At 28.8% G+C, this 15,357-nt stretch overlaps 1 protein-coding gene across 1 annotated transcript; it reads right to left on the bottom strand.

The window, feature by feature from the left end:
* Nucleotides 1–2,231: 2,231 nt before the first annotated feature.
* LOC105828703 (xanthine dehydrogenase/oxidase) lies at nt 2,232–11,343 on the bottom strand. The gene is made up of 16 exons (XM_036290088.1): nt 10,997–11,343; nt 10,659–10,790; nt 10,177–10,333; nt 9,790–10,000; nt 8,735–9,261; nt 8,358–8,655; nt 7,604–8,122; nt 7,333–7,516; nt 6,705–7,001; nt 5,759–6,197; nt 5,052–5,180; nt 4,784–4,914; nt 3,701–3,959; nt 3,482–3,578; nt 2,996–3,106; nt 2,232–2,593 (listed from the first exon to the last, which is right to left on the bottom strand). The coding sequence occupies exons 1-16, from the start codon at nt 11,098–11,100 to the stop codon at nt 2,526–2,528; spliced, it is 3,663 nt and encodes a 1,220-aa protein (XP_036145981.1). The 5' UTR covers nt 11,101–11,343; the 3' UTR covers nt 2,232–2,525.
* Nucleotides 11,344–15,357: the final 4,014 nt, after the last annotated feature.

The following is a 15,357-nucleotide window of genomic DNA, read 5'->3' as shown; positions in this document are numbered from 1 at the left end:
TTTTTATATTACATTAAAGATAATTTAACTTTGTGAAGTTTTAAGATAAAAAATTTGACAACTAGTCAAAGCGCATTGATTACGTTTACATGTGCTTGATTATGTATTTTAAAATAATCTATTTTTTTAATTAATTTTTACTAATAATTATTTAAAAAAAAACTTTTTTTTTTCTTTTTTATGTAAATTATATAAACGCAATTTTATAATACTTTAATTTTGTTTAATTATTTTTGTTAATTATTTAAGGATCTTAATCATCTAACACACACACACACACACACACACACACACACACACACACACACACACACACACACACATTATTAAACTACTAATATTTACTTTCTAAAAACAAAATTTTAAAAGATCTTGAACTGAAGAAATTTAATTGAGTTAAAAAATTTAGTTAAATTAACAAAATTTTTTCTCAGTATGTATAATTATGTACAATTATTTTTCTCTTACTATAGGATTTATTTTGGATAAATAAACACAAAGTCAATTTGATATGTCAATATATTTGAATATATCTTCAATTTGAAACCAATACAAAACACGGATATACGTGCGATAAATAAATAAATAAATTTTCTTCTTTGCTATGTGCAATTTTTTCTTTAAATAATTTTAATTGAACTCATCATGTATAAGAAGATCTCTATGATACAGCTTTTTTATTTAAAGATCTTTCTCAGTTAATAGTCTTTGATCACCTGAGAGAAATAAATTGTTTAAACTGAGTTGATTTCTTTCAATATGCATCAGTTTCCGCTCTCTTTCTCGTTCACTTCTGAACGGTACAACTTACATACTTAACGTTTTCTTCATGAATATTCTTTATGTATCAATATCTACGTAAGCATACATTTATTTTAATGGATTAAAAAAAGTATATTTTCTTTAACAGATTTACATTTACTAGAAAAAAAGTGTTTAAAGATGAATATTATATTATATATATTAAAGTAAATGTATCCCTATTTATGACCATGTGAGATTTTCGCATGAGTTAATAAGAAAGTAAAGTACTCTAGATTCTTTTTTGAAATATGTTAATAGCACAACATTTATTAATCATTCACTGCAATAGTTACACAAAATTGTCTTTTTACATTTCTTTTTAACGATATGTCAAAACTGTCACTGTGTTAAGCGCCCTCCCCTATACTAACATGTCGACAAACTTGCACTCGATCTGTCACTCGACCGAGCACCTTATTTCACATTTTTATAAGTATTTATTAGACAAATCTCATTGAAACCACTATATTAAACTGTGGCTTATTAATCACCAAATACAATAAACATTTTTTTGAAAATAAATTACTTAAAATTTTTGATTAATTTAATAAAAGTCCGCGAGTGGTCACAAATAGGGACATTTATCTTATAAGGTAAAAAATGATATAATAAATTGCATGTAAATAAAAAATTTAAGTATAAAGCATATAAAAATATATAGATATGAAAATATGAAAAAGTTTAAAATGGAATTAAATTTGAAGTATTTTTTCTATTGCGTCAAGCGTGACATGAATAATAAGTGAACAAGATTGTTTCGAGCGAAATGCTATGAAAATAGTGAATGGAGCTGTTCAATTATGCATTGTATTTATTTCGACTTTGTAGCAATAGTTCCATGCATGTTAATTAGTTTTGCAAATCAGTTTATTAGTATGCTATCCATTCGATTGTTTTTTACTGTCTTTTTTATATATTTTATATATATGTATGCAAAATTAACATGTATATACAAAAATCGGCTATATAAGAAATCGACATCTTTAATATTTTCTTATGCATAATAATATTTTTTATTTTATTGTGAAAGACATAATGTATAAATTATTAATTATAACTTTTATTTATAATACATATATTATATTAACATTATATGTTACAATTACGCATTACAAATGTATTGATTCGAATATAACTCAGCCATATTTAATATATGATTATATGCAATATATAATTAATAGCGTAATAGATAATATTTATTTAAATTATTTAACATAAAAGAGAAATTGTATTTTAGTTAGCCAGTATTGAAAGCGTATACGGAGAAAATTTTCTCTTAAAATTTACTCTCAAAATCTGGTAATTGTAGAATAACGTGTTAACTCGAGGAATTTTACTATATTTTTTAATAAAATTTACTCAAAATATAGCAAAATTTATTATACCTTTAGTAAAATTTACTAAAAGTATAGTAAATTTTACTAAAAAGTATGGTAAAATTCCTCGAGGTCACACATTGTCCCACAATTATCAAATTTTAAGGGTAAATTTTAAGAGAAAATTCTCTCCGTGTATTAACTAAATAAATTATCCCGCTCTTATTATTAGATCATGAAAGTTCTTGTATCAATAAAACAAGAAGACGTTAAGAGACGTAAATTATCGTCTTTCTATGTCTTTCTATCTCTTTTAAATTTGTTCCAGTTAAATAGTAAATAATGATAAATATAAAACATATTTCAAGTACCGGTCTATACGTAAATGATTCCAATTTCTTACACTTAAAGAATCATGTTATTTTTGTTAGTTAAACTGGTTAGAAGTATACGTTCGGTGGTACACGGTCCATCTGCAAAAGTTGTGAATTATTAATAAATATATTTTACAACATTATTTATCAGACTGATATTTTAGTCAAACATTTATGCATAATGCATTTATGCATTAATTTATAATACATTTTAGAGAAAATTCTGAATTAATACTAGAATAACATGTTTTCAACAATTTTAATATAATAATTATTAAAATGTTTATCGTTCGACTTTGAGCGATGCATTTTGTGTGATTAGTAATTTAGTAATCTGATCTTTATTTTCTTCAAATTATTGTTTGCCTTATTTAATTTTACTTAAAAAAAAAACTGAGTTGAATTTTATTAATTCAGACTTTAAACTTAAATAATTTGTGTATGGTAAATTTGTTCGTGATAAATGGTAAATTTTATGTCTACGCCTTGCTTAAAACATACCAAATCGATACCACTCATCCGTATTCCCTGCCTCCGCTCTAGCGGAATTTAATGCATTCCGAATTGCAATCGGAATTACACAGCTCATAGAAAGCGGTGGTTCGCCTGTTGCTGCAAAGAAAGTTGCACGATTAATTGGCAATCGATTCTTTAATGTTTCCAATTCTGATACCTCTGCACGCACAGACGGATTCTTTTACAATTTTTTATTTAATTTCTTTTGATGCTGTTTAGCTTATTTTGTACATATAAGTAAATTATTAAACTCTGTAAATCTATTAAATAACAAAATTTAACAATAAAATATTAATACATAAATTTAAAATATATAAAAATACATTTTTATGTATTTTAAAATTTTTACAAAGAGATTATCGAAAAGTTTTTGCATGTACACATATATAACAAAAAATATTCTGTTTTTATCTTTAATATAACAGACATGTGATTCAAATACGAAAATTAATGAAATTTGTATAATCTTACTCTTTGATCGAAGAACACCGACTGGATTAGGCGCGTTCCTGCAGAAAGATACACGGAAATCCTCAGGAATATCCTTCGCTCCTGGCGGTTTATAATTCTACAAAAGAAAATTAGAATACTTAAGATTACTAAATTATATATGTTTAGCTAGACAATTCCGATGTATCGATTGTTATCTTGATGATATATCTTTATCGAAATTCAATGAAAATAACGTACCCACGTTCTGTCATTTGTTAATATTCCTGTTTTAGGATTGTATACCAGATCTTCAGAAGTCCAATATCCTATTCCCATCACGAAAGCTCCCTCCACCTGACCAATGTCAATCTCGGGGCTTAAGCTTATACCGGTGTCTTCCATCAAATCCACTCTTCTGATAATGTGCTGGCCGGTCAACACATCTATCTCCACCTCGGCAATAGCGACACCGTAAATACCGTATGGCTTAATCGTGTCATCTGTCGTAGCAGCGTACCTGTGGAGGTAAGTGTACTGAGAGAGAATATGTTATTTTTCAAAAGTAACTCGCTATTGTCAAACAGGAACAATTTGTTATTTTTTTGTTACTTTTTAAATGAAAGCGAGCTTAAATTAAACGTAAAATTGATTTTTTTATGCCTCTGTTAAAAAATATTAATAAAAACAATATTATTTTGTATCTTAAATTTATAAGAACACAAAAATTTTAACGGAAAGATTTAGAAAAGCACAAAATGCAAATTAAAAATTTATTAAATTTATAAATACAGTAAAATTAATACTTTTTTGCATTTTGATTATTTTGTGCGTTTAAAAGTTTTATTATGATAATTTTGAATTCAAAATTGTTCTTAAAATGTATGCGACAATATAATTGAAATCTTGAAACTTGAAATCTTAATTTTAAATATAATAACAGTATAAATATCAACTGAAGACTAAAGATTAAATGTACAACATGAAATTCGCAAATAGGTTCAAAATATACAAAATATAGATACAAAAAGTACAATCGAATTAACAGTTAAATTTGTTAGTAATATTGGAAAAAATGTAGTTACGTAAGTTACTAAAAAAGAAAAGTAACCACTTTGTTACTAAAAAAAGTAACAAAATTAAAAGTAACACTTGCCAACCTTATAATTTAATGAACAACACACAAGTTCGCAACTTATTTATATTTTAAATATGGAATTTGAATTTATTTATGAAATTAAACCAATGGTCTTTCGCGTGATTTTACATTTTGATGTTATTTAATGTTTTGTTGTTTGTGATATATTAAATATAATTTATAACAATTAATAATACTATATTTACATATGACGAGCGCATAAATCAATGTCGTTTTGGTACGCCGTGAAAACAAGCTCTTTCCAGTTGTAATTATTCATTTCTTTTCTTATTGGCTCGAGTCTCTTCAGAATCTCTTTGCAAGCTTGAATCGTTGCCTAGAGCAAGTACAATTAAAATTACAAAAAGTTACATTGGTTGAGTGTTTCGAGACAAAATATTATTTATTAATGATCTATGCATTTTTCGTTTTCTTTAACTATTTGTATATAATTATATTCTTATAGCTTCTTACATATGTACATGAGTCGCTAGTAATACTGGCTTCGGTAGCATAGTTGTTTGGCATTATTATATTGTTGCTTGGTTTGACAGAAATTAATTCTAAATCAATTCCTAGGGTATAAGCTGCTACTTGAGCAACCTGAAACAAAAATTTTACAAATAAAAACAAACAGGCAAAACAAGTGGTTAATAATTTAATTTATATACTGCATAATAAATGAATAAATAAGCTTAAAAAATTCTAGAAATATTATTAATGTTTTATTAATATTATTAATCTTTTATTGTTAAATTTTGTTATTTAATAATTTGCTTTTTTTATTTATTTATGACATTATCAATTATTACATTTTTAATTTAAAGAATTGAATTAACTTTCTCGAAAGAATGATATTTATAATATTTTAAACTACATTAAATTCTGTTTGACACAAGTAAATTAATTTAATTAAAGAAAACGTTTCTCTCGTTTACTTTATGTGTAATTAGAATCAAAATGGACTGAGATAATTTTTTAATATTTTACATTAAATCGTTAATAAGGTTTTTTCTAAATTAGATATTTAATTTTACTGAATTTGTCCTTTTTTTATTATTATTTTTTATTAAACGTTTTTTTGTTCAAGAATTATTATTAATTTATAATAGATTATTTAAGTATTTAGAATATATTATTTAAAACATTAAAAAATTTTGATGTATAATATCATATTATACCTTTGTATTTATACCTTGGCCGCACTCAATTCCACCATGCGTCACGCAAACCGTACCGTCGCGAGCGCAAACTGACACCATAGCATTGAATTGGCCCCAAAAGCTTAATGGATATTTCATTGACACCAGAGCTATACCCTTCTTCTTCCAGCGATTTTCATTATTAAATGTATCAACTGCCCGCTTCCGCATCTCATAATCGGCCGATTTTGACAAATCCTTTATCATAGGTTCTAACGCGGCCTTATCCACCTCGTTCATATTCGCCAATCTGACCTGTACCGGATCTTTTTTCGTTATTTTTGCTATGTGCTCCATTATATTCTCCATCATGGCTATCCCTTTTGTGAATCCTGGCGCTCGACAATACGTATTTGACGGTAAATCAGTTCGCACATCAAATCCATTGAACGTCCAACTATCGGTCGCATAACAGCCGCTATTGATAAAATGCAATAATTAGTGCAGATATACAATTAAAAATTAAAGATGCTATTCAAATATCAACTAATTAGCTTTTTTTTATTTAAAAAACATTTCTCTAACAAAACTTATTTCAAAGATACAAAAGACTAACTTTTTAAAAAATTCAATGCATATAATTTTATAGAAAGATATTATTTCATGTTGTTTTACTAATTTTACTTAATTTTATATAAATAATAAAATTAATATTATAATATTCATTTGTTCTCTGTTGTTAATTTTTATTCAACACCGAAGAAAATTAATGAGAAGACTCAACTTTAGCAATTAATTAATTACTTACTATGTTAAGTTCCAAGAAAGTAATATTAAAATTAATTAAAAGTTTTTTATTTTATTTTAAAATACACGACAAACAGACGATTAACAAATTGATAAAATTGATCATTAATATAAAAATATTGTACTTTATTTTTATATATATTGCTGTTATTAATTATTGTTGTATGTTAATGCGTACTCTTTCATGGCGTTAACTGTTATAGCACCTAGGAAATTATTGAAATCACAGCCTTTATTGCCCCAGTGTTTCGAATCAAGATACTGAATAACTCCCTCATTGTCAACTCCGACTTCATATTCTTGTCGCGTAAAAAATCGTTTGCCCTGCGATTGCATGTTGCTCTCTATTGACATGATGAAGCGCGCTGGACGATTCAGTTTGTGACATACCAGCGCGCAGGCACATGAGATTTGCACGTTGCGAATCTCCTTTGCTCCATATCCCCCACCAAGTCGTCTCACATAAACATTAATGCTACGAAAATTAAATTCACACATTAATTACACTAATATAGTTTAACAAAATGTGTTTCTGCTGATCTTCTGTTATTTATCTGTTTTACTTTTTATCTAAATATTTTATTAACTTCATCACACAGTTTTCGAGACGATTGTTACATATGAGGTAAAGTTTTACACTCGTGTCAGTATAAATTATTGAGATGTGTGCTCAATTTTTTTGTAAAAAGATACAAGCACATTTTTGATAATTGAATAAATCGTGTACTTTAATTGTCACAATTCGTATAAATTATAATTAGATTAGTAATATTCTTTCCGAGATAATGGCTAAATTAATGAGTTACCTATTGTTCATGACATTGAGGCAATTCGCGATCGATACTTGAATGAGATCCATCCATTGTGATGACGGATAGACGTCCATACCATCCTCTACGGGAACGCATACGCAGGTCTGAGGCTCCATAGTGTAGTGATACTGACTGCCGCATTGGAAAACGCCCTTTATCACTCGTTTAGTTTTTTCCCCTGCAAAACAATGGAAAATAATCTATGTATGTTTTGAGGTATCGCTTTGTCTTCTTACTTTCCCAGCAATCAGGAATTAATTTTTACCTTTTTTCGTTGCTGGCACGTTGCCACTGTGCATGAATCTGGTGTTATCATGGGTGGCGAGCGCGTCCTCAATGCTTATCACTGGTTTTCTTCGCAGGATCTCGCTGTAGTTAATTTTCACTAATTTCGCGGCCTCGTTCGCTAAATTGTGCGTCTCCGCGACGATCACGCCGACCGGCTGTCCGGCGTAGAGAACGCTTTTCTCGGCGAACAGCAATTCGTCATTTATCAAACACCGCAATTTACTGGCGGCGGAAATGCACAGATTCTTTCCCGGTATGTCCTCGGCGCTGAAGAATGCCACTATACCCTTTCTAGAAAGTGCCTTGCTCGCGTCTATACTGTCGATCTTGCCGTTGCCGATTTCAGTGAGAACGAAAGCGCAAAACACTTCCCTGGGATATGGAGGCAGATCATTGCAATACTGAGCCTCCCCAGACGTCTGGTTAATGGCATCTAATTTCGTTACAGGCTTATTCACCGGCCACACATTTTTGTCCGTGTCGTAGTCCTGCGTGCCTAAAGTGACCATATTTTTCAATGCAGACAATCAGTCAATTTCTCTATCTCTTTAAAAGATTGTTTTATCAAACTATTGTGATTTTCTATTAAGAAAAAATGTTTAAAAAATTACATTGAATAATACGTTCTTTTTAATTATACGGTAATTGGAATGAAGTAAAACATATTTGTATTTTTGAATACTGAAAAAAAGAAGATATATCTTCAAAAATGTACTATTTATTTTATGTACCTGACGAGAGACCTCGTTGTAACAAGAAACCTCCACTACGAAGTTTGGGATTAACGTTCTCCGGCTTGAGACTCAACACAAACTTATAAAATAATCCTATGGCGAGAGTTCTGCGAAATTCCGGCGAATAGTCCGGCAATACATGATCAGGTTGCAATTCATCATGCAACGTGTTCAAAGCAATCTTCAGTACTTGATTGTCTAAGATTGATTTACCGATTAACATTAGCTCTGTGTTCGTCGCGTGCAAAAAATTCTTGTTGATGCCTCCGTAGATAATGTTAGGTCTCTCCAGCACCTTGTCGCAAAATATTGCACATATATATTCCAGAAATCATTACGATCATGTAATGATATAGATAAATCTAAGTAATTACCGTTCCTTTAGAACAGAGCTTGAAGAGGAAGCCGGCGTTGACGTGAGCATGGGCGTTCTGAGCCCTAGGCATGATTTTGTAGGATCTGTATTCGTACTCGTCGGACAGAGGTGGCAAGACAACGCTGTAGATAATTTTATGGTACATGTCGAGTTTCAAGAATTCCAATAGGTTCACGCTGTGCTTGCTGCCGGGTTTTTCAAGAATATGTACTTCAGTACCGGCCGTCTCTAATATTAAAAACACATCGGATGGGAATTCGTTGTGCGCGTGCTTGATCATCAGATTGCCGGCAATGCTGCCGATGTTTCGTATGGGCACATGTGCGATCATCTCTATGTGATGGGCCAAGTGACGTAGATATTTAAATCCAGGTTTGAATGAATATTTCTGAAAGGTTTCTAACGTCTTTGTAAGAGATGTATTTCCGCCTAGAACCAAATACTCATTGGTTTTTTCGACGCGACGCAATTCTGAGATATCATTTATATCAATGTACAGATCCTTTTTGCTGGAGCGATAAACACCTGCGAAAGATTAGAAAAGATTAGAAAATATAATTCGAAATGTACGTGAAAATTACTATCGTGCGTATTTCAGGTTATATTTTAAAAATTTAGTTTTATTACAAAAATATGGACAGTATTGCCAAACGTAATTTTGCAAAATGATACTAAAAGTATAGAAATCTTGTAGCGTTTAACGTAGCACATTTGATTATTAAAAGATAATAAAAGTGAAATGTATATGTAGATTAGTTATTTAACTGATAGATATGTAGATTTTAATTTATTAAACTATATTGTTCGTGAAATAACATTTTTTTATTTATATATATTATTAATTTAAGGAAAAATATTTATTTACGTAAACTTTGAAAAAAAGGATATAAATTCTGTAATACATTGTACGTGTTAAAATAATATTCAAATATTTGAAACAAATTTAATAAATCTATTTAAACAGATCAAGAAAAATTATAAGGGTGAAAGATTTTATATACATTTTTGCATCAATTCGTGTGTATACTGTCAAAATAAAAGAAAATTATTTACCGTGCGCAGTATTTCCCCCATTTAAGATATACGTAGCGTTCGGTTTCTGTTCAAATACGGCGAATAGATCATTGATTGAGTGAACTTTGTAGAATTCCGCATCCGTTAATTTTATGTTCACTGTTGTGTTTCCATAGGAAGGTTGTCTATCGCGGCAACTGCTTGTACACGGCAGTCCGTATTTTGGGCATGCTTTGATCTTGTAGAACTCCTGCGGAATATACATTATTATATTTGAAGCAGAGTGTGAACTGTATAAAAAGAATATTTATACAGTTAAGTAATAACAGTTAATTATTATATAAACGTTATAGAACGGTAAGATAAAACAGCTTACAATTTAAAGCAAAATTTTATAAATAAAAATAAAAATTTAAATTTAAGCACCTCAATGTCGCGAATTTCCTTCACCAATGATTGAGGTGCATCATTGGCAAATCCTTTGAACGCATCCAAAATTGGACGGTACCCAGTACATCGACAGATGTTACCACCAAATGAATTTTCGATTTCCCGCATAGACAATTCTTTGTCGTGTATAAGACTGCAAATGAATAACAAATATATTACAAACATTCTGTTCAATTTTATGATAAATTTGATTCATTAAGTTTATGACAATATTGTACGATTTTTATACATGTAATTATAATTAATAATCCGCTTGTTTTTTATTAAAAAATGGATAATTTTGAGAGCTTACTTATCAATATACTTGTATGTTTTTTAAAGACTTTCTCTTAAATGCGATTTGCAGGACAATTTATTAGACAGAATCTTATTATGAAGTAAAAAAATACATTTAATACATTATTAGTTTTATATTTTTTAATATTACTATTTAATTAATTATTTTGATGGATGTAAACCTGTATAGATTCATCACCATGGCGGGAGAGCAATATCCACATTGCGAGCCATTTTTCTCAGCAAGAGTGGCTTGAATCGTATGATAACCATCTCGCTTATTACCCAAGCCCTCGATCGTACGAATAGACCATCTGCGATATATTTAATATATAAAATATTAATTAGTATAAGATTAAATTTGATAAAATTAAAAAAATAGATATAAATTTAATACAAATAATAAATTGAAGAGCAATTTTTTTTCAAAGGCAGTTTTGTAACGCTATAAAATGAATTCTCTTTATACATCTTAAAAATAAAAATTGATTGTGGATTTTCTCTGTTAATAAATGCATACCCCTCACAGATCAATACTGGTACAAGACAGGAATTCACGGCCATTGTCTTGCCCTTAATCTCCGCAGCTACGATACATACGCCGCAGCCACCCTCATGACACATTGCTTTTGTACCGCGAAGTTTCGCGTAATCACGGATGTAGACATTAAGAGAAGTGTCACTTGGTATACATCCTGATACTAAAAGCAATTTTGCATTTCGTAAAATATTGACGTATTAATTATAACACACATATTTTAATCATATTTTTCTATAGTTCACTATCATAATTGATTAAAATTTGAAAATGTTTAAAATCAGATGTTGTAATTTATATGTTAATATAATTTTTGCAAGTGAATGTAATGGTGTTTGTCACAATAGATAATAAATCTTATAGTTCCTAACATTATTACAATTAGATTTTTAATATACATTGATTAAAAAATTTTTCTTCTAACTATAACTTAAATAATTATTTTGTTTTGTAATGATGTTAAAAAAATTTCTCACTTTTTTAATTACACATTAAATAGAAAAAATATTTACCAGTGTGTAGAACTCCATTAATCGTAAAATTAATGTCATTTTTTTTTTCCCTGAAACTAAACATAAGTTAGATTGAACATTTTAACATTATTATCAACAGAAAAAGATCAGATTTTATAAAAATCTTTTTGTTTAATTTTGATCTTATATTAGACAATGTTAATAAACAAATAAGAAATATTTTTTAGAATTTTTGTGTTAAAATATGTCAATTTTAATTCTTTTAAATTGTTAACAAAATTTTGCACTAATTGTTTATTGCTTATTTACACTCTGATAATTTTCATACATTATTAATTTTAAAGAAAAACTTACAACGTTGTTGTTTCCATTTTTCATTTAGTAGTAGTAGGATATATTACGGCTTATTATTTCTAAAAATTTCTACTAATTCTTGAACAATATAGGACTTTTTCTAAAAATAAAATATGGATAAAAGAATAATTACACAACTTGTTTTTGATATAAAATAATGATAATAAAATTATACAAAAATAGCATTATGGGACAAAATAATGAAACAGTTTCAAAATGGTGACAAACTTGTTTATAAATGTACTGTACTAATATTTATAAAAATGAAAATGTAGCTATAATCTTAACTGGTTTACTGGTGGGCCGAAATCAACGTTTTGTGCAAAAACTAATGAGATCTAATAATTATGTATTCTATATAAAAGTTTACTTTACATTTTTAACGATAACAAATATTTAATGACAGTAATAAAGACTTACTTTTTATTGCTGTTCGTACTTTCACTTCTCATTGACGTTATGCACTGGCAATCTTTCTCTGACTGCTTCTTACAAGAACTAGTTTTAGTTAGTAGGGAATTTGAAAGTAGAGATACATAATTTCTTGTCATTTGAGTGTCCTACATTATAGTCATGCAATTATAGTGATAAAACTATACATAGAAGTAACATTTAGTGGTACTAAAGTTCATGAAATATTTTTAATGTTTTTAATTGTATTTTTATTTTTTTGCCACAAAATCATTCTGTTTATTGGAAAATTATTGCTTTGAAGAGCAATATGATATTCGATTTTAATTAATTCTAATCATAAAGTGTCTATAAAGTATTAAACAAAATTTTCATTTTGTATTATTATCGAAGAGTAAAATAAAGTAAGTCATTTACACATGTAAATAAATTAGAATTAATGTGTGCCAGAAAAAGTGTTACTATCAAATTGAGAGAGAGAGAGAGAGAGAGAGAGAGAGAGAGAGAGAGAGAGAGAGAGAGAGAAAATGATTATGATAATAAAACATAATGTTATTACATAATGTTATTACATATATATGTATAAGTACGTATAAATATGTAAGTATGTATGTACATATATATGCATGCGTATTTTATCTCTTTTTCTTTCTTTGTGTAAGTAATGCTTTCCCTCTTTTTTCTTATATGTATAATACATAGTTCTAATTAAGACTTCTAATATTAAAGAGCTGTAATTAATTAAAATTTAATTTTTGCTATTAAAATGTAAAAAAATTATACAGAAATTCTAAAAATTTTGAAATTTATATAATAATTATAAAAAATTATACAAAAAGTTAAAAAAAATTTTTATTGCATTCTCCAGCTTCGTGTAAGAACTTTGCTTGTGTTAAAAAGGATTGCTGAGAGGCAGAAAGTTAAAAATATTTACCATTAAACAGAAGTTGTATTAAAATTAAATAGTTATATTTAAAAGATCCTATAATTTATTTTTGTTTTAGGATCGTATAATGCTTTAGTTTTTTAGAACTCAAATATGATTTTTAATGGCGCGCAAATAAACATTGAGTACAGACATATAAAATATATATATATATACAGAAAAGTACAAAAAAGTTTAGAAAACATAGGAAATGTAATTAAGTTTGACATATTCTTTCCTTGCGTGAAGCGTGGCATATGAATAATGTAAAAAGATTACTTCCACTAAACGAAATGGCAGGAGAATAGCGTACGCGACGTCACAAGGAAAATACATCACATTTTTTCCATTTTGCGATGCATATTAATTAATTTTGCAAATCAAGCCATTAGCATGCTATAATCTCTATTAGTTCTGTTTTTTTACCTTCTCTATCATACATAATTTTAAATGTAAATGTTGCAAATAAAGTCAGCATCTTTATATAATATGTGCTTACGTATGGTAATAAATAGTTATTACATATGGAAATATATTTCTTTATGAAAAGAATCGATATATTAATTTATGTACAAATTATTATTTACAAGCTTTACTTATACTACAATTAAACATAATATTATTATTAATAAATAAATATATATATTATATTATCTTAGCTGAGGTGTAACTTGTTTGAAATAATTATTGTACAGTTTTTTAAGAATTTGAAAGATATCTTATTCAGATACTTGCTAGAATTTCAAAGCTATTAAATTAATATTCAATTTAATTTAGATATTACGCATTCCGACTTCATATAAGGATTGTGTTTCAAGACCGACATATACGCGGCGCGCAGTTTATATGGACTGAAAATTGAAATTTTCACTTAGATAATAAATTATTGTACACACGCAAACACATTCAATGTTTGCTCGTAATAACATTATTATTATTTCATACTAGCTATGCCCTGCCACGCGTTGCTGTGGCTCTCTATTCTTACGCTATATTTTTTCAAATTTTCTTTGCTTTCATTGTTTAACTTTCAAGAGCCTTGCTTTACTGTTTTTTTATTTTATTTTTGAATAAGCATTTATCTATCTTTAATAAATCTAATATTTATTTATTCACGTACTTCTAACTTTTTTTTCTAAAAGCTTCCATGGATTTAGAAATCCATTCAAAAGACTGTTTTAAATAAGTTCCTTTTTTTTCAATAAAATAACAGCCATCTTTATTTTTCTTATTACCTTAATTTAAACACAATAGAAACATTCTTTGCCTCTCCCGTCTCTCCCCGTCTCTCCTGATCTCTCCCCGTCTCTCCCGGTCTCTCCCGGTTTCTCCCCGTCTCTCCCGGTCTCTCCCCGTCTCTCCCCATCTCTCCCGGTCTCTCTCCGTCTCTCCCGGTTTCTCCTCGTCTCTCCCGGTCTCTCTCGGTTCCCCCCGTCTCTCCCGGTCTCTCCCTGTCTCTCCCGGTTTCTTCCCGTCTCTTCCGGTCTCTCCCGGTCTCTCCCCGTCTCTTCCCGTCTCTCCCGGTCTCTCCCCGTCTCTCCTGGTCTCTCCCCGTCTCTCCCGGCCTCTTCCCGTCTCTCACCGTCTCTCCCAGTCTCTCCCCGTCTCTCACGGTCTCTCCCCGTCTCTCCCGGTCTCTCCCCGTCTCAATGTGTCAAAATTTCAATAATATTAATAAAAAAATATTTTTTACACTTAAATTATAGCCATCATTTTTGAAACACCGGTATATCCAAAATCCAAAAATAGGATTATACGCATGATAGATATAATATATTGAATATATTTGGTCAAATATTTAATATGGTACATACATCAGTAGCACAATAGAGAAAGTTATAGATTTATGTAATACAAAAAAGAAGGCATGCCTTAGTTATATTATAAATCTATTAGTTAGCGAATTGTCTTCAAACGAACCCATCATTATCATAAAAATGCTTATATTAACAAAACATGTATTGGTAAATTTTGCCTTTTTAAAAATTGCTTTTTTTAAATTTAATCCAGTTAGCAATTAGAAAGATAAATGACAATAATTACAGAATTTATTTCTAGCATTATCTATTTGTGAACAATTTCTATTTGTACTCTCAAAGTATTTTTTCTGGCTAAACTGAGTAGGAGTATGCGTTCAGTCGAGTAATTAAAAAAAAGACAGCCATATTATATAATAAATT

Source organism: Monomorium pharaonis, chromosome 7, assembly GCF_013373865.1.
Source record: "Monomorium pharaonis isolate MP-MQ-018 chromosome 7, ASM1337386v2, whole genome shotgun sequence".
NCBI lineage: Eukaryota > Metazoa > Arthropoda > Insecta > Hymenoptera > Formicidae > Monomorium > Monomorium pharaonis.
The sequence above is the reverse complement of the archived record's forward strand: the minus strand, read 5'-3'. Positions and strand labels throughout refer to the sequence as shown.